Source organism: Podarcis muralis, chromosome 17, assembly GCF_964188315.1.
Source record: "Podarcis muralis chromosome 17, rPodMur119.hap1.1, whole genome shotgun sequence".
Classification (NCBI taxonomy): domain Eukaryota; kingdom Metazoa; phylum Chordata; class Lepidosauria; order Squamata; family Lacertidae; genus Podarcis; species Podarcis muralis.
Window position 1 is genome coordinate 34,296,012 of NC_135671.1, and position 20,089 is coordinate 34,316,100.

The 20,089-nt window shown below is 47.9% G+C and overlaps 2 protein-coding genes across 2 annotated transcripts; one reads left to right on the top strand and one right to left on the bottom strand.

Moving 5' to 3' along the window:
• Window positions 1–1,822: 1,822 nt before the first annotated feature.
• On the top strand, window positions 1,823–7,687 carry PSPN (persephin). The gene is made up of 3 exons (XM_077921662.1): window positions 1,823–1,981; window positions 2,643–2,868; window positions 6,586–7,687. The coding sequence occupies exons 1-3, from the start codon at window positions 1,823–1,825 to the stop codon at window positions 6,990–6,992; spliced, it is 792 nt and encodes a 263-aa protein (XP_077777788.1). The 3' UTR covers window positions 6,993–7,687.
• Window positions 7,688–9,026: 1,339 nt separating this feature from the next.
• ALKBH7 (alkB homolog 7, RNA demethylase) lies at window positions 9,027–15,987 on the bottom strand. The gene is made up of 4 exons (XM_028712851.2): window positions 15,709–15,987; window positions 13,733–13,906; window positions 10,867–10,991; window positions 9,027–9,473 (listed from the first exon to the last, which is right to left on the bottom strand). Exons 1-4 carry the CDS (start codon window positions 15,964–15,966, stop codon window positions 9,338–9,340), a joined length of 693 nt encoding a protein of 230 aa, XP_028568684.2. The 5' UTR covers window positions 15,967–15,987; the 3' UTR covers window positions 9,027–9,337.
• Between the last annotated feature and the right edge of the window lie 4,102 nt (window positions 15,988–20,089).

Sequence of the window (20,089 nt, forward strand, 5' to 3'; positions counted from 1 at the left end):
GTGGCAGAGCTAGGTGGTCCACAGTCTTCTCAGGCCTTGCCAAGATGGCCACATTGATATCCACTGCATAGCAAAGCGTCGGTAGGATTTATCCCAGTGGCTAGAGTCTTTGCTTGTAAATATAAATTGCCACCACTGTGTTTGTGGGTCTAGTGTTCCTTTTTTGCATCAGGCACAGTATTAAATTAAAATGCCAAGACCATTTAAATGCCAAGTAGCCAGCAACGTCAGACAAAAGGGATGTGGGTCTCTGTTTCTAGTCCCCTAAGTGAGTCCTTAACTGGACGTTGTCGGAAGATGGTTGCGAATTCTTAGATAATATTTCCTTCCCCAGTTTCCCACTACAAAAAGATAATTATATAGTTGGAATAAAAAGATGTACGTGCCACACTTCCTTGTTTCAGGTGGCTGTGTGGTGCCCTCTTAGATCGGGCATGGAGAGGCTTTATTTCAAAGTGATGGGGAGTAGAAAGGACCATTTCACAGAAAGGGTGGAATTCAACATCACACTCTTCTACCTGTTCCATCTGCACAAGGATTTCAGCTTGCCAAATGAAACTATCCTCCTTCTTCCCCTTTGCACTATCCTGGAGGTTCTGACACACACCCACACACCCAGGCCAGAGCCAATTTCAGGGGACAAATGGGATTTTTATGTTAGCTAAAAGGGAGTGTGAGTTTAAAAAGGTTGAGAAAGACAGGCCTAGGGGTTGGAATCGGAGTCATAGACTGCCTAGTGGAACAGTGGAATTTCAAGTGAATTTATGGCAGGCCTAATGAATCCTGTTCCCTACACATGCTTGATAAGATGACTGACTCCCAGCTTCCCTGCCAGATTTTTTTTTAAAAAACTTGCTCCCAAGGAACCCTTTCTTCATTATCTGTTGAGGAACCCTCGAATATCACAGAGGATAATCTAGACCATGTGCTAGGACACACATTCTGTTCACACAAGGCCTGACTAAGATGGTTGGGACTCACCCATAGCCCTGTGGAAACCTAGAACAATCCCATGGCTGTACATTGCATAGAAGATCTGTTGTGGCAGAGAAGTTTTCTTCGAACATGGAGAGACAGCCCTCCCTGAAAGAGAGCTTGCCATGCCATTCATTAGTGGTCATGATCTTCACATAGAGGAACCTTCAGTAAAACTCTGAGGGAGCTCAGGGTTCCCTTGGAAATATAGGTTGAAAGCTGCTGCTCTAACCATTCTTGACACACATGCATACACGCGTAACTCCATGTGCCCAGATCCACTTGAGATGGGGAACTTGTGTGGTCCTCCAGATGGTTTTGGATTCCAGCTCTCACCACCCCCAGCCAGGATGGTGAATAGTTGGGTATGAGAGGGGTTCTAGTCCAGAAACATCTTGAAGGCCACAAGCTCCCCATCACTACTGTTCACTTGGCACATGAGACGGTTGAATTTGGGTGTCCTCCCTTCTGCCCACCCGCACAACTCACATCCATTGATCATCCGTGTTGCCCTCTGGCCTGTTATTCCGCTCCTCCTTATTCTCCAGACTGTTTCCACTCCTGCTAAGCCTCCATTGGGCCCTGTTGTGGTATTCCCCATGCCAAGTGGAAGGAATGTGCTTGGAGAGGCCGAGCACAGACAGCGGAGATCCCTCTTGTGTCGGCTTGATGGTGATTTATCAGCGCTGTCATGCCACATGCAAGAGCTCCCAGCCTCGCCGGGGCTCAAGAAGATGTTCCATGCTCTACAGGGCTAAGCCGACAGCCAGACGACGGCTCGCCTGCCCCAAATTCCTCTTCCCCCTTTGCTGACCTTTCCCTCGGCATTCCAGGAATGCTCGCATACATGGAAGTGGCTGGTCTGGAGTCGCACATTAGCCCAGAGATCACAAAACACATTAAGGGGAAGCTCTTTGGAGCCATTAGTCTCAGGTGTCTTTTTGACCCTGCAGCAGCCACAGCCGGCTCTGAGATGTTTCAGGTCAACGCAGCAACAAGCGGAAAGGTCAGCTGGCCCTGACCTTGGTCCTACTGAGGGAACTGTGCAGCAGCTGACCTCTACAACCTCCCTGTTTTTGTGACGAAGGCGTCAAGTCATGTTTGGTTGCATGCAGCCAGTGAACTCTTGAGCATCCTCCTCTGCCCCATCCCATGGCTCAAGTTCAGTGCAGACCACCCCAGGTATCACGAGCTGTGCTGAAGCGAGTGCAGAAACAAACCTGCGTAAGGACAAATTTTGGTGCTGCCCACCTTGCGCTGCTCCCTTATCATTAAGCCGTAGAAAGGGCATGTCCCTCAGGGCCAAGTCTGGATTGTGTAACAACCTGGAAGTGTCATTTCACAGTGGAGGAAGAGTTTGTGTGTAGCATGTTGTGGTTCTGAGACAGTAGAGGCACTGTTCTCTGTCCCACTAGGGGTGCCCTGTGAGGCACAGTGGTGTTGGCACCAGTGCCATCACCCCGCTCTCTCAAGAAGGGAGGTTTGGCTCCATCTCCTCACCATCCATCAGTGTGGAGAAAGGGAGTCCCTCTTTCCGGACATCCTGTCCGATAGCTGCAGGCTAGGTTGCTTCTGAAGCCAGGGCCAAGCCAGCCAGCTTGGTATGTTCCTTGAAGACATAATTTATGGAGTTGCCCTTCTTTTTCTCTCCCCACCCTCCCCGCCAGCCGCCACTGTCAGCAGCTCCTCCCAAAAGCATTTCACCACAGCGGGATCTGGGCAGAATAAGCTCCAGGAATTTCCATTCAAGGATTCTGGGCTCTCTTAAAGATTTAACCATTTCGGATGGGGAGCCAAGGGCAGCATTGGACAGAAACACCAATGGTTCCAATTTCCATCAAAGCCACAGGACGCAGCCATTCTACCAGAAAAACGCACTGGACACAGAAGAGAGTGGGCAAGACACTTGGGTTGTGTAGAGCTGCACCTAACCCCAGTGTTACATCCTGCAAGGCACAACATTGCCAAGGACAACCTCCCCAGAACTTCTTGCATTGGTACCCCTGGAGTATTGCTGCTCCAACTGACTACATGGGTTACTTGTCTAGCTGGCTGACCTGGTACTTAGAAAATAAAGTGGACTGGAAGCCTGCCTTCAGATGCAGCTAGGGTGGTTCTCTGCCCGCCTCCTGCAAGGAGGGCTTCCAGAAACATCTTGAGGAAAGGGTAATAGGCTGCGGGGAGAGAGGCTGCATCCTTTGCAGGGATCTCATCGAAGCGACAGTGATTTATGAGCGCTTTCTCGATTGAGCCTCTAAGCCCATCGCACAGGAAACATCACTTGCGTGATCTGTAATAGTTTTCAAGGCACAAGGGTTAACGCTTTTCCTTCCAGCCGGCGTACATGCTACTCCCCCTCCCACCCCCGTTCCAAAGAAGATATAAATGAGGGGGAAGGAGTCATTTTCCTTATAGAACCTGGCCCTGCTCACTGGGTAAAGGATGGGGCCCCCTCAGCTCCTCTCTCTGGTCCTATTGATCCAAATAGTTCCTTCTCAGCTCACTGAAGGCAAGAGCCTGGCAAGGCAGATGCCGTTGGGGACCGCAATCGGAGATGCGCTACAGAGACCACTAGGTATGACAACCATTTGGGAATTCTTAAGAAGTTCCTACGGAACTGTGCTTCCAGTCAAGGGATCCTGCCATGCTTGGGTTTGGTGGTGGCGCTAGCTGTAGCTGGTGGGCTAGAATGAACTAAGGTGCCCTCTTGGAATTAAGCAACGTGGGTTCAAATTTCTGCTCTTCTGGAAAATCCCCGGTTGTGGCCTTGAGCACAACGCTTGTGTCTCTGAATATCGCAGTAGCCTGCTGGAACAAATGGCTGCATCGGCCAACGAGAGTTTTGGGGCATTAGCAAAGCAGTCCTAAATTCAGCATCTCTCACTTTTTGTATGTGATGCCAATAAAAGGTTTGATGACGATGACAATAACAGGAGCTGGAAGGGGCAGCTCATATTCTGTGCCCTTTCAAGAGATTCTGTGGCATGCCTCTTCACGATGTGCCATCCTGAACAGCCCTTCCAGGGCTCCAGAAATATAAATGTCATGAAGGTCGTCTGGTGTACCAAACATTGGATGAATGAACATACTAGTTTGGGTGGAAGAGCATGATGGAGCATTGAGAGGGCCTAGCTAAGGCCAGAGCTGTAAGCAAGACCGTGCTTAGAGCAATGTTTAGACCAGGCCCTCCAGGTGTTTTGGGGACTACAACTCCCATCATCCCTGACCACTGGTCCTGTTAGCTAGGGATGATGGGAGTTGTAGTCCCAAAACATCTGGAGGGCCAAGTGTGCCTATGCCTGGTTTAGATTCACTCCCAGGAAAGCCAGCCAGTTAAGTGTTAAGATTTGGAGGCTAAACCTCCAATTACTACTTAACAATGAAGCTCACCTACAGGTGCTCTCTCTCTGACCTCACTAGGTAGTTGTGAGAATAAAATGGTGGTGGCAGAAAGACACACACATACCATGTGTGCTGCCCTTGGAAGGACAGGATAAAAATGTACTAAATAATTAGTTATGAGATGCGTTTCAAGGAACTTGTGCAATTATTGAAACATGGCCCCCTTTCCCAAAAGGCACTACAGTTGTGTTCTCTGAAGTCTCTTTTATTGATTCATTGCCAACCAAAGCTGCCGCAGCAGCAACAACAGGGATGGGGAACTTCCAGATGTAGTCAAACTACAACTCCCATCATCCCTACACCTGCTGCTATGCTGGCTGATAGGTTCCCCTCTCCTGCTTTACGGCTTAAAGCAAAAGGAGCATTTAGTACTGAGAGGGGAAAGTTCAGTAAAACATTGTTTTAGGTTTTGAGTGCACGCAAGCCCTCTGTCTTAATATGCTTGTGGCATGGAAGGGGCTTATTTAAAAAAACACAAAACCGGTGTTTGAAAACACAGCGGACATACAGGGTGGAAATGGAATGAGGGCTCCTCACTCCATGCAATTTCCTCTTGCACCCCCTAATTCTATTATGGAGTTCCCGTAACCCTCCAGAGCAGATTTACGGGACATGGAGGGTCCGGTTGCATGAGCGGACTTTGTTTTGTGCATGCAACAACTTGGTTGTGTCCCACCCTCATTGCTTTGGGATGGGACACCCTAGATAAGTGACAGAAATGCCTAGAGAGAGGAAGTAATGTGAGCTTCTCCTGTACTCCTGCCTCCCAAGCTCATTTTGTACATGTTTCTTATTTGGTAAGAAATGGCCAAGTCATTGTTCTATGTGTGCGGCTGATGTATCAGTTATTTACAATTCAAAACATTCCCAGCTGGGAATAGCCAGATCCACTGCGCATACAGACCTGGACCACTGTAGAAGCTTGCTCACTATTTGTGACCTAGGTCTCTGTACCAGCGCTCTAGCTGTTTGACCACTATAACTGACATAGCACAGTGCACAAGATCAGGTAGGATGGTAGCAATTCATTGGGGGTTGAAACACAGAATTGGCCCCATTATGTAGAACAGACTTCCCCAAACATCTGTAGGGCCACAGGCAGGCAAAGGCTACCAGTGAAGGGTTGGGTATCTGATTGTCCCAAGGGAGCTATGGGAGCAGGACGTTTCTTGCTTTAAATTGGATCCGTGGCGAGACTCCTTACAGGGTCCTTGCCACGGGATCACATTCACCCGGTGCTATACCAGCTGCACTGGCTCCCGGTGGAGTACAGGATCAGGTTTAAGGTGCTGGTTTTAACCTTTAGGGACGCGGGTGGCGCTGTGGGTTAAACCACAGAGCCTAGGACTTGCCGATCAGAAGGGTGGCGGTTCGAATCCCCACGATGGGGTGAGCTCCCGTTGCTCGGTCCCTTCTCCTGCCCACCTAGCAGTTCAAAAGCACGTCAAAGTGCAAGTAGATAAATAGGTACCGCTCCGGCGGGAAGGTAAACGGCATTTCCATGTGCTGCTGCTCTGGTTCGCCAGAAACAGCTTAGTCATGCTGGCCACATGACCTGGAAGCTGTACGCTGGCTCCTTCGGCCAATAAAGCAAGATGAGCACTGCAACCCCAGAGTCGGCCACGACTGGCCCTAATGGTCAGGGGTCCCTTTACCTTTAACCTTTAAAGCCCTATACGGCCTAGGACCCTCGTACCTACGGGACCAACCCTCCTGGTATGTCCCACGGAGGACCTTACGGTCTTCAAACAAAAACATCTTGGAGGTCCCGGGCCACAGAGAGGTTAGGCTGGCCTCAACCAGAGCCAGGGCTTTTATGGCTGTGGCCCTGATCTGGTGGAACGCTCTGTCACAAGAGAATAGGGCCCTGTGGGACTTGACATCTTTCTGCAGGGCCTGCAAGTTGTCCTGTTCCACCAGGCCTTTGGCCAAGGCACAGTCTGACCCCCTCCTTTGGCAATCCTCACAGAACTCTAGCCCAATGGTTGCCATTAATTTGACTCTGAATTGATTTTAGAATAAACTGATTATAGAATGCTGTGTTAGTTTTATTGTTGTTAGCCGCTCTGAGCCCGGCTTCGGCTGGGGAGGGAGGGATATAAATAAAATTTAATATTATTATTATTATTATTATTATTATTATTATTATTATTATTATTATTATCCCCCACCTGCCTTCCCCCATTCTTCCTTTCCTTCTCGTTTCAGATACGCAGACCTCCCAAGGAGCATCCCTGGACACGGCAGGCCTCCAGAACAGCCTGCTCAAGTCACTTCTTGGCCCAGCCAGGATCCGTCCCAAGCGGCGCGCATGGGAGAGGCCTGAGGACCGGGAGTGCCGCCTGCGAAGCCTGCAGGTTCGCGTCAAGGACCTGGGCTTGGGCTACAGCTCCGAGGAGACCATCCTCTTCAAGTACTGCAGCGGCAGCTGCCCCAAGGCCCGCAGCAACCATGACCTGACCCTCTCCGCTCTGCTGCAGAGGAGCGAGATACCGGCCTTGGGGGACCCCTGCTGCCGCCCCACACACTATGAGGATGTGGCTTTCCTGGATGACAGTCACCAGTGGCAGGAGGTGGAGCAGCTTTCGGCCGCTGCCTGCAGCTGTGTGGGCTGATGGTGGTGGTGTTGTTTTTCTTGAGGGGGCGAGGGGAGGGATAAACGAATGCAGACATGGGGCAGCAGCAGAGCCCACAGTAGAACAGGCCACCTTGCCCCACCAACGCAGTCCCTGGCTCAGAGATGTGCTTTTAGCCACCAATTAATGTGCAACTAACAAAGACGTCCCAGCAAGGGGTGCCCAGGCCTCCATGCTGCTCCCCAGTTCCAAGTGCAAAGCCATTCCTCATAACTCACAGCCGAGGGGAGCGGCCTAAGGAGTGTCACACCCATTACTGGTCCCCTGCTCCTCCCTAGGACCACTTCACTTTACAAACATGCGGTGTTTTGACCGGATCCTTTCCGAATTAGGTCCGAGAGGCTGGGGCAGCACTGTGAGGGCTGAGCAAGCGGATATATTTATGGGTTATTTCTAAGTTATTTAATTTATTTCTTCCCCTGAACAGGCGGAAGGCCTAGCAGTTGTGCTAGCCTTTCTCCAAACTGAGTTCCCCGTTACAAAATAATAATGTATATGCTGATTTCTCGTGTTAAGAGGCTTGAGGGTATTAGTCCCAGACATGCATTAAGAACGACTGACTTGTAAATACTGGTGTCTATACAATAAAGAGCAAGCAAGGAAATGACAGTGTCCACAGTTTTGGGGTTACCAGCACACATTGGGAGGACAGGTTGCTTGCTAGCTTCATGGGAGCAAAGACTGGATGGGCAGGGTATAAATAATATATTATTATTATTATTATTATTATTATTATTATTATTATTATTATTATTCCCCAGTGGATGACCTGAGCCAAATGATAAAGAGACTGCTGCACAGTGACCCAAGCAATGCCAGGTATAGAAAAGCAATGTACTGCAAAAGCAAAACCTGATCAATAATAGTATTACTATTAGGTACCTATCCATGGGCTACTTTTAAAATGAGGCTGCATTTTAAATTGCATTTTAACCTGTATTTTAAATCCCCCCCCCATTATGTTTTTATTGTAATTTTACTGGTGTTATCCACCCTGAGCCCAGCTCTGGCCGGGGAGGGCGGAGTATAAATAAAATTTATTATTATTATTACTATTTGAGGAACCAAGGAAAATATAAAAATCAGAAAGAGACCCTGGCAACAAGCCTACATTCTAAGGAAAAACATATACAGGGTGTTGTTGTTTTTTTTAAAAAAGGCAAGTGCTTCTCAACCATTCCAGCTCCACAAGCATCATGAATCTTTTTCTATTTAAAAAGAGAGGGAGGGAGGGAGGGTAGAAGAGGCAGCGAAGGACAGTAAAGGGTGAAAAGTCAAGAGGAGGAAGATGGCCATATGCAGCATACAGATAAAAAGTGGTTCCTTTCTTGCAGGCTGGAGTTCAAGGTGGGTCCAAGGTCTTGAAATGGTGGACAAGCATTTTCCTAAATTCTCCCTCCCTGCACCACCACCAATTGATTCAAGGATTATGTGAGCTACGGATAGGAGTGCAAAGAGTGGAAATTTTGTGAGCACTATAGTCTCCCCTCTTTCCACAGCCAATATCAAATCTGCACCTTGTCTTCCATTTTTATGTTTCAATTGCCAGCTATCTTCATGGACTTTCAGTGCCACAGGGTTTTTAATTCTACTCTATTTCCACTCTTTGCACACCTCTCCAGTATCCCAATCTAGGAGGACCCTGAATTAGCCTCTGAATTATTTTTAGATCACATGAATACTCAGGCTACTGTTGAGGATCTCATGCAAGGCCCACTTTGAGGGACACACCTCACACAATGGAGAGCAAATCTCAGCTGTGAGAAAAAGCTAAATTTCAGGCGATTTGGGTTTTGAATTGGGGAAAAACAAGAAAAGCTTTGCCATTCTGTTCACACCAGCAAGTTGCCACGGACCAGGTGTGTGATTCTCCTCATGGCCTCCACTTGTGTTAGTTAGAGAGTCTGTAACCTTCCATTGGACAACACCTGTTCAGCCTCCTTTGCTTGAGTTCACCATTTTGAAACAGCCTTTGTGACAGCGAATGCAGGCAAAAAACTTGAGAGCAACATATCAAAGAAGAAGCATCAAGATTTTTATTCCCTGAGATGAACAGTACATTCATGAAGTATGTTTCGGCCCATTTCTCCAACTCTTTGCAGGGCTTCCCTCTTTCCCATCCGCTAAGGGCAAAACTGCCTTAGATCTTGACCATCCTCAGACTCTCCTTCTGGTGCGCTGAGGAGAAAGCCCCTCACTTACTCCTGGCTGCAAAGCTGTGCCCCATGGAGCCAGGAGGGCAGGGCAGAGCAACAATTTCAGAAGCAGCCCCACTCCCACCAGATGAGCACTTAAGAGATACTCCAAATGGAGTCAGTCAGGTTCTACGGCGGAGTAGATGGCAAGGGGAGGTTTCGGCAGATGACAGAGATCCTCCGCTCACGGGGGATCTTCCTTCCATCGAAAAAGGATTCCTCATCTTTAAGGATCTCGTGAGTGAATTCATAGCGAGCTGGCCCCCTTAAGGCAAAGAAGAAATTTCACAAGATGCCAGCGTGTTACCATAACTAATAATAATAATAGTAGTAATAATAATAATTTACAAACACACAAACACTGCCCATCTGGCTGGGTTTCCCCAGGTATTCTGGGCGGCTCCCAACAGAACATTAAAAACCACAAAAAAACATCAAATAGTAAAAACTTCCCTAAACAGTGCTGCCTTCAGATGTCTTCTAAAAGTCAGATAGTTGTTTATTTCCTGGACATCTGATGGGAGGGCTTTCCACAGGGCTGGCGCCACTACTGAGAAGGCCCTCTGCCTGGTTACCTGTTGCTTTGCATCTCGCAGTGAGGGAACCACCAGAAGGCCCTTGGTGCTAGACATCAATGTCCAGGCTGAATGATAGGTTAGAGACACTCCTTCAGGTATACTGGGCCAAGGCCATTTAGGGCTTTAAAGGTCAGAACCAACATTTTGAATTGTGCTCAGAACCGTACTGGGAGCCAACGTAGGTCTTTCAGGACCAGTGTTATATGGTCTTGGTGGCCATTCTGAGTCACCAGTCTAGCTGCTGCATTCTGGATTAGTTGTAGTTTCCGGGTCACCTTCAAAGGTAGCCCCACATAGAGTGCATTGCAGTAGTCCAAGCGGGAGATAATCAGAGCATGCACCCCTCTGGCGAGACAGAGTGGAAAGAATTTTGCTCCAGGCAGAAAGAGAGACGCTGTGAACCACCCAGTTGGGTCTCTGTGGCTCAGCTCCAGGACTTGGGTATTTTATATCTTGCTTCACTGGGCAATCCTAAGGAAGACCTTCTGTTTTCAGACACTAACTGTAGATATGAGTCTACACACCTACACACACACACACACACACACACACACAACACACTAGTCTACATCTCACAGCACTTCATGTATATGAAGAGCTCAGGACCTTCATGAATTCCTGCAAGACATCAGACTAGTTCACACATAATGTGAAGCCACAGTTCCTTGATCCACAAATGAGCCCTGAGCTCATATATTCCCCTCTCACCTCTTTTTGGGGAACAGAAGCTTCTGCTGTTGAACAAAACACAGTGCCTTGTAACATCCAAAAAGCAGGGAACCGTGATTTGCTAGAACCAGTATCTGAGTGGGGTTCATCCCCTTGAATTTATGCATAACAGGGAATGGTGTTGAAATTGTTCTGAAGCACGCCTTGTGGCCATGCAGAGAAGCGGAAGCAGGAACCTAGTGCTCCCCTCAAAGAACGCTTTGCAAGGGGATTTTGACAGGTAAGCAAACAACAAGGGAGGACTCTTGCTTTCATCGCCGTACTTTCTCAGAGGCATCTGTTGGGAGGCAGGATAGTCTCTCTGCCAGTAATCTAACCAGGCAATTCTAACCTACTAATATTGCTTATTACCTGAGGATGTAGAGAGAACGGCGTTCAAGAAGCAGGTCCAGCCAGTCGTGCCCGTTCTGCTCACTGACCAGGCGCATCACGCTTGAGGACAGCAGGGAAAGGCCTGCAATGGTGCAGCCACAGAACTAGCAGACGGTTTTTTGAAAAAAGGAAGGGGGAAAGAGAACAGAATGTTTAATTCTGTAATCACAACCAGTCCTTTAACACAACCCAGAAACAACAGCACCTGCGAGAGGTGGGGCAGGAAGATACATTTACACGGGGAGAAAGGTGCTAACATCTGAACACATTTTCTCAATGCCTGAACCGGGGTTTGATGTTGCCAAGAAGGGGCACCAAACTCAACAGGACCTACGTCTGAGGAGACATGCAAACGATTATGCTACAGCCATCAGGTTCCAACACAAATCTTCACAAGCAACAATTCCCCAATTGAAGCAAAATCTATTCTCATGAGAAAGCCAACGCCAGAAGGGAACAGACAAGCTTGGTTCTCACTGACAGGGTAAATCTGTATTTGAACTCTTCCCCTTGAATTCAGTTTGAAGGAATTCATGCGATGAAATCCTCCACCAAACACAGTCCCCATGGCACAGAAAACTAGCATGTCAGGGAGAATGAGAGGCTAGAATCCTTCCCACACATGCAGGGAGCTGCTTTGCGCAATGGAGCATTCAGCCAGACGAGCCTCCAGCTGCGGTCACAGGTACTGCTGCCACCCAAACACAAGTTTACCTTCTCAATGAGAACCAGGCCTTCTTATAGCAACTAAGGGCCAACCTTTTGTGCATGAATGCACAGCAACAGAAGGCAGGCGCTCTTCTTGAGAAAGGCCATCTGGCCTTAGGGCCATTGCTAAATATTAATCTTGCACCCACACCAAAAATATGCCTCTTATTCATGGTCACTGGGGGGGCGGGGGGTCTCTTGCTGCCCACCTGCACTTAGTTCAGTCACCGTTGCCTGATGTTGCTTCCCACTCATTTTGCTGGCTCAAGCTGAAGGGGGGGGGAAGCTGCCATATTGCAAACAAATCCATAAGGACTATTTATGGCCGATCAAATCAAAGCTCCCTCTAGCACAGTGGTGGCGAACCTATGGCACCTGTGCCAGAGACGGCACTCAGAGCCCTCTCTGTGGGCACGCGTGCAGTTGCCCCACCGTACTGGTGGCGGGAGGAAGAGGAGGAGGGCTCACGCATGCATCCAAAGCCTGCAGCCCTAGTGCCATAGCTACCGTGCCTGGGGTAGGGGAGGAGTGAGGAGGAGAGATGGGCTGGGTTAGAGTTAGGGTAAGGAGAGGGGCTGAAGCTGAGGCTCCAATACTTTGGCCACCTCATGAGAAGAGAAGACTCCCTAGAAAAGACCCTGATGTTGGGAAAGATGGAGGGCACAAGGAGAAGGGGACGACAGAGGACGAGATGGTGGGACAGTGTTCTCGAAGCTACCAGCATGAGTTTGACCAAACTGCGGGAGGCAGTGGAAGACAGGAGTGCCTGGCATGCTCTGGTCCATGGGGTCACGAAGAGGTGGACACGACTAAACAACAACAAAGGAGAGGGGGTTGTTGCCGCCATTGAAGCGGCGGCCTCCCCTGACAAAGGGAGGTGACTTGAGTGCAAAAAAAAAAAAAAAAAAAAAAAAAGCCAAGACGGGAGGTGATCTGGTATGGGAATTTGCGGGTGGGGGCCTTAGAAACCTCCTGCGTTTTCTCGGGAAGGAAGTGTTGCCGAGGTTGGCGGGGTTTACTCCTGAGTAAGGGCATGCAGAATAAGGAGGAGGGAAGCCGGGCAGGGACTCAAAGGGGGGTGAGGTGTAGGTGAGGGAATTAAGAGCGATATGGTTAGCAACACTGGGGTGTGAGGGATGGGTGTCCTCTCTGGAGGGTTGTTTCCCATTATAAAGAGTATATGAGGGGTGGATCAACAGGACTTCCTTTGGGACTCATAGGGGTGCATGTAAACACGCATGCGCAGGTTGTATTTTGCAATAAACAGGTTCTTAATTGTTGGCAGGCAGAAGGGTGACCCTTTTTGGGTAATGTGGTTTGTGTTTACCTTTTATCTTGTGAATGTAGATGTTTACATATGGAATAAGTATTGGAAAGGAGGGTTATTGGTTTGTTCTTGTTTTCATTAAGTATTTTATCTTGTATTTTTATGCTGTGAACTGCCCTGAGACCTGCACATGAAGCATAGCTGTCAACGTTTTCCTTTTTTTAAGGGAAATTCCCTTATTCCGAATAGGATTCCTCGCAAGAAAAGGGAAAAGTTGACAGCTATGACATGGTGCAGTATGCAAATTCAATAAATGAATAAATAGAAGGGGTGTGTGGCTTAAGTGAGAAAGGAACTGAATGGAGAGAAAAAGCACTGAGTTATACCATAAAATTATATATCAATGGAAAGATAATTTAATGAAGAATGTAATGCAATAACTTTCATGAAAGATTATTTATTACAACAGCAGTCATAAAGAAGAAACGTGAAACACACAGAAAAAATGAGATACAGTATACAGGTGAAATTGCCATGTTGACACTTTGCAATAAATAAGTGGGTTTTGGGTTGTAGTTTGGGCACTCGGTCTCTGAAACGTTCACCATCACTGCTCTAGTACCACATCTCCTCTCCCACCCTGGCCAGTCAGATGGCCCATAAAGGGCACCTAGGGAAGGGGAGGCCAACATGGTACCCTCCCGTTCGGTACCAGCCAGCACAGATCATAACCAGGAATGAGGCATTATAGCCTGCAGCATGCAGAGGCCACCCCCATTTCCAACCACTGCTCTGGGGCACAACCCTCCCCAGTTCTCAGGATGCTATTCTGCAAAGCTGCAAGGAGAATACCTGGCATGTTTGCCTTACCTTGACACTGTCTATGTGAGGCTTTATGTAGCCAGTTTTATCCAAATCCAGGACGTGAACTTGAGCGAGCTGCGGCACTCCCGGGGGGAAAGCTGTATCCCGGACCCTTTGCAGGATCTCCTGACTCTCCTTGCTCCAATGTGATCGTTCTGTCTCGCGGTACCTATGAATAACCTACGGGATGGAGAAGAGATGTCGTGAGATGTTTGGCATGGTTGAACCTGCCCAAGGCCTGGAAAGAGGAAAGCCCACATTTGAAGATTGGGAAAGGTTGTGGAGGAAAGGAGTCAAGTTTACTGCATGTACAATGTTAAAGGAAAATATAATGAAAATGATGTATAGATGGTACTTGACCCCTGTAAAGTTAGCAAAGATTTATCACAATAGTGATAATCTATGCTGGAAATGTAAAGAAAAGGAGGGTACCCTTTTACCATATGTGGTGGACCTGCCCTAAGGTGAAAGACTTCTGGGAGAAGATTTATAATGAGCTGAAAATAATGCTGAAATACACATTTGTTAAGAAACCAGAGGCCTTTCTTCTTGGGATAATAGGTCTGGAATTGCCCCCAAAAAATGTTAGATTGTTTTTGTATGCCACAACTTCACCTCGAATTCTATTAGCCAAGAATTGGAAAACACAAGAAATACCAACAGTGGAGGAATGGCAGATGAAGGTGATGGACTTTTCGGAGCCAGCCGGCCTGACCGGAAGAATCAGTGACCAGAAGGAGGAGCAGCATCAGGAAGAATGGAAGAAATTCAAAGACTATTTATCTAAATATGCTAAGATAAATTAAATAGAAATACTTGCAAAATAATAGTTAGGCTAAGGATCTGAATATGTGAAATTCTAAAACAATATGTTTAAAGTTAAGATGAAAAGAGATAAAGATGTTAAGAGGGTTAAGGAAATTTTATGAGATATTATTTTGCAAAACCGTTACAATGATACATAATGAAATTCAGTCAAGGGAATTTGAGGAAGTCATCTAACTATGATATTAATATTGGACCAAGTTCAGTTATGATTTGTGTTTGTTTGTCTAAAAATGTGGAAAACTAATAATTTTTTTGGGGGGGGGGGGAATTATAATTAATTGAAAAAAATGTTGAAATATACATTTATAAAGAAAACAGAAGCCTTTCTTCTTGGAGTAACAGGTTTGGAATTGCCCAAGAAAGATGTTAAATTATTTTTGTATGCCACAACTGCTGCTCATATTTTGTTGGCTAAAAAGTGGAAAACCCAAGAATTACCAACAATAGAAGAATGGCAGATGAAGATGATGGATTTTTCAGAGCTAGCCGACCTGACTGGAAGAGTCCATGACCAGAAGGAGGAGTAGTATCAGGAAGAATGGAATAAATTTAATGATTATTTAGTTAAATTTGTTAAGTTAAACTAACTGGAAATAGCTTGCAGATACTTAATGGGCTTAGGATTTTATTTATGTTAAGTGATGAATTAATATGTTTAATTCTATAAGGTGAAGATTTAATGATGTTAACAGTGGCGTAGCGTGGGTTGTCAGCACCCGGGGCAAGGCAAGTAATTTGCGCCCCCTAACCCGTGGATTTGCGCCCCCTAACCCGTGGATTTGCGCCCCCTAACCCCAGATGTTGCGCCCGGTGCGACCGGCCCCCCCTGCACCCCCCACGCTACGCCACTGGATGTTAATGTTTAAGTTAAATTTCATAAAAATTGGGATTTGGAAAACCGTTAAAAGGACATGCAATGAAATTCAACCAAGGGGAAGCGAGGAAGTCACTTAACAAAGTTAATAACTGTAATTTTTAACAAGGCTATGATTTATGTTTGTTTTGTTTGTCTTGTGTGTTTGTCGGTTTGTTTATAATATTGTGAAAACCAATAAACTTTTAGGAAAAAAATAATAATAATTTTTTGGGAAGAGGAAAGCCCCCGTCTCCCCTCCACTTCGCGCGCCCACCTCGGGTGCCCCGGGGATACCCACCCCGTCCCAGTGCGCGTCCTGGTAGCGGCCTCGGCGCAGCGGCGCCTCCACCTCCCGCGCCAGCAGCGCCTCTTCTTCCTCGCTCAGGAAGCCCGGCACCACCGACGCGCCGCCCGCCACCAGCCTCCGCAGCAGCGCCTCGCTCGACGCCGCCGCCACCTGCCCCGGAGCGCCTTCCCGGCCGTGCAGCGCCCGCTCGGCGCATCGCCGCGCAGCACAGTGCGCCCTCCGTGCGCCCAGGGCGCACCGGCTCTGCATGGCCGACGGCGGGGCAGGGCGAGCTCGCGGTGCATGCCGGGCGCGCCGACACCCCTCGCTGCATGCTGACGTTCGCCTTTCACGGATCCCGAAGATGGGAGCCAGGAACCCACGTGTTTGCTTTCTCCGCCCCCTGCCATCCTGTCCCTTTAAGGAATGCACCAATGTTGTGGTGCGTCCCCGCTTTGGAGCTAGTTATCCGATCAAGCTTTCCTTATTGGTGTCGTTCTTCGTTTCATGCTTTCAAAGAAGGAAAATCTCCCAAGCGGTCGACCACACACATTGGGACAGCAAATAAAACAATACGGAACGAAACATTAACTGAAGAAAGCAAGCCAAATGTCAACATACATTCAAAACAACTTTTACTGAGCTGTGTTTCCAAATGGCACCCAGCGCAGTCTTGGGTGGCCGCTACAAGGTGCCGTAGGACCGTGAACAGATCTTTGTATTTGTGGTCAGCTTTAGAAGACATAATAATAATAATAATAATAATAATAATAATAATAATAATAATAATTTATTATTTATACCCCGCCCATCTGGCTGGGTTTCCCCAGCCACTCTGGGCGGCTTCCAACTGAATATTAAAAACAGTACAGCATCAAACATTAAAAACTTCCCTAAAGAGGGCTGCATTCAGATGACTTTTAAAAGTAAAATAGTTGTTTATTGCTTTGACATCTGGTGGGAGGGCGTTCCACAGGGCAGGCGCCACTACCAAGAAGGCCCTCTGCCTGGTTCCCTGTAACCTTACTTCTCGCAAAGAGGGAACCGCCAGAAGGCCCTCGGCGCTGGATCTCAGTGTCCGGGCTGAACGATGAACGATTAGCTTTCTGAAACTGAAGGAGTGAGGACCAGGGGTCCACCTGGGTCCACTTTGGAGAGCCAGGCTGGAGCCATTTCATAAGCTGAAAACCATCTTAGAGAGCAAACTAAAGCTAAAAAAGACATTTCTCTCTCCCCTGCTTGCCCCTGCTTGCAAAAACAATATTTTTGCAACACAGCGAGTTTGCAAGAGGATGCGGTCAGGGGATTTTGGAGTTGTTCTGAGAAACTGTTCGTTTGCCCAGGATGTCTAGCCCACCACAAGGTTCTAAGCCGAGCAACCTGTTAAAACCACAAAGAGGAGGGGGTCAAGGAGCATTTACTGGAACCAGTAAATGGGTCAGAAAGATTTTAAACTCGCAGCGCCACCTAGTGTATAATGCAGTTTGGAACCGACAGCCCAACATCAATTATTTAATTGGTTGCGCTTCAATGAATATGCATAAAGGGGAATGTTTGAGGGCTGGGTCAAGGGTTGAACCATTGTTTTGCCTAAGGGGATAAAAACTGTTTGCCCCTGGTGTTCGGGGGCATTCATTTTCTCTCATATTGGCTGAATGCACTCCTTTTTGCTTTTTGTCTGACGAAAACCAAATTGAATAAAACTTTTGTTTTAAAGAAATATTGCTGCCTGGATTTTTCCATTCTGGTCTGTATTCTGAAGTCTCTAACATTTCTGGTGCCTGCGTGACTCGGATAGGGACCTTAAGTCCTCAAAAAGACCAGAAGGCAGCTCCCTTGTCCTTTTCTAGGCAGGACACAGGGGAAGGGCCAATAGGCCGCTTATCCTGGCGCCACCGAGGCTTTTCTTCGGAGGAGGGCGAAGCCAATTTGACCCTTCTGCTGGATCCTGGAAGAGAAGGCAACGGATTGAAGGACCGAGGTTGACAGGACAGGGCAGAGTCCAGCCGGCTGGTGAGTACATGGAAAAGGGCCCTGGGAACAGAGGAAGACAGAGACCCCCTTGTAATTAAATAAAGGGGAAGGGGCATCCTGATCACATGCCCAAGCGTGTTTGGTGGCAGTAAGGGAAGGATTGGCCCCTGATACCCACCCACGCTTAAGGATTTAAAGGAAGGCAGAAAGGAAAAAAAAGGGGGGAACCGGGAGGCTAGTGTGTGTGGTACAGCGTCCAGTGAAAGAGGCACTTGGTGCGTGTGTGTGTGTAACCCCAGGGTATTCCCCTGGGGTAGAACCAATAAGTACTTCGTTTCCCAGTCGGGTGACCGCACCTGGGCAAGGAAAATTGGGAAGTGGATGTGTGAGTGCTTGGTGTTTGGGGACACTGCACAAGGGCCATACTGAATATGGGGGGGGGGGAGGCTCGAAAGGTCCAGTAACTCCCCTACAGTGCATGCTGAACAATTTCAAGAAAGGATTCAGCGGAGACTATGGCGTTGTGATGACGCCAGAACGGTTACACACTCTGTGTGAACTGGACTGGACACAGCATTGAACTGGGAAGAAACATAGGGGCCCTAGTTGGGACAGGGCAACAAGGAGTATCTTTTGAGGCTGAGTAGTTACTTAGAGAAGAGTTTCAGACTCAGATTCAGATTTGGGAGCGATGGAGGGGATCGCTCCAGAGATCCCTTAGGTTATCCAAGTTAGTATACAGAACTAGAGTGCATACAAACCTTTCAGATCTCTGGACCTCAATGAAGGCAAGAGTTCAGCCAGGCAGAGCTGGAGGGTTCTCTGCTGAGCTGTAAGTTTGATACTAAGACAAGCCTCCTAGTTTCTCCAAAGCCCATCACTGAACTGGGAAACACATGAGCCTTGCAGACCTCCAACAGTTTTGATCCCTATAGTAAGTACAGCTTGACCAGGGAGGACAAGCTAAATCCCAGAACTTAGCTAGGGAAGAGCTGGGTATCTATGTGACCAGCGGCAGTTTGGAACACATCAGGGAAACCACCAGTAGTGCCCTAGCTTCTCTGATGACCAGTGAGAGGTGGTCTATGGCTAGGAAATACGAAATGGTTTTAGACCTATAGCAGTTATAGCTGAGACAGGGAGGGCAATTTAATTGGTGTCCTTAACCAGGCACCAGCTGGATGGCTCGGTCTCAGGTGTGTCTCAGAGAACACTGCAGCAGACCCCTGGTTCGAGACTCAGGCAGAGAAACCTCAAGAGAAGACCTGCATCTTTGTGGCCACCACAGTTGACAAGTTAGTTGCCACAGAAAAAGGATGAGGGAACAGGGAGGAAAAAAAAACAACACAAAAAAACTGCATAAAACTAAAAGAGGAAGAAGAACTTTCTCCATTTAACTTGCATGAGTTTGTGAACATGGATGAAGTTCTAGAGGTTCACGTGATAATAGACAACCTCCCACCCCCCTGGCTGAAGAAATATAAGACTGATCAATTCAAAATTAAGGAGCACAGGCAGGAAATAATAATAATAATAATAATAATAATAATTTATTATTTGTACCCCGCCCATCTGGCTGGGTTTCCCCAGCCACTCTGGGCGGCTTCCAACAAAGATAAAAAAATACACTAAAATGTCACATATTAAAAACTTCCCTGAGGAAAACGCCTCAAGAAGCCCATTTACCAGGGATCCGAGGCAAAAAGTCCTGGCCCCACCCCCATATGATCCAAGTGCCGTGGTGGCCCCCTTGGGAGGACAGGGACAGCCCCATATCACCAAAGCTCCACCGCCGCCCCGATATGTGGACCCCAGGAGCCGAAGCAGGAAAGGGGGGGGCTGCCAGACACCCCAGAAGTAGACGAGGCAGAGCCCAGTGACCAGATCCTGGACAAAATATACCCCAACCTTAAAGAATTGAGGGAAAGGATGAACAAATACAGAAGTTTGACCACTATGTATCGAGAAGCTGCAGAAGCTTATTGCAATGTTCGAGGCGAAGCATTGGGGGAGCACATAAAGCGATCCAGGTCCACCGCAGAGGCAGGAGAAGCAGAAGTCCTGACCACCCCCCCTTCGTGTAGTTTGGGACAAGCCACTCCCTGCGCCTCCGTTCACCCTTCAATCTGTCCCCTTCACCACACTCGATTTGATGAATTGGAAGACCCACACCCCTGCGTTTGCTGAGAAGCCCCAGGCAGTTGTGGACTTGCTGTCCTCTATATTTGCAGCGCATGAGGCTACCTGGGCAGATTGTCAGCGATTGCTGAGTATTCTCTTTACCTCAGAGGAAAGGAGGAGAATTAATACACAGGCTTTAGAATTTCTTGGAACGCCTGATGGAGGCATACAGAATTTGGACCCCCTTTGACTCTGAACTCCCTGCACATGAGTTAATGGTAAATGCCTCCTTCATAGG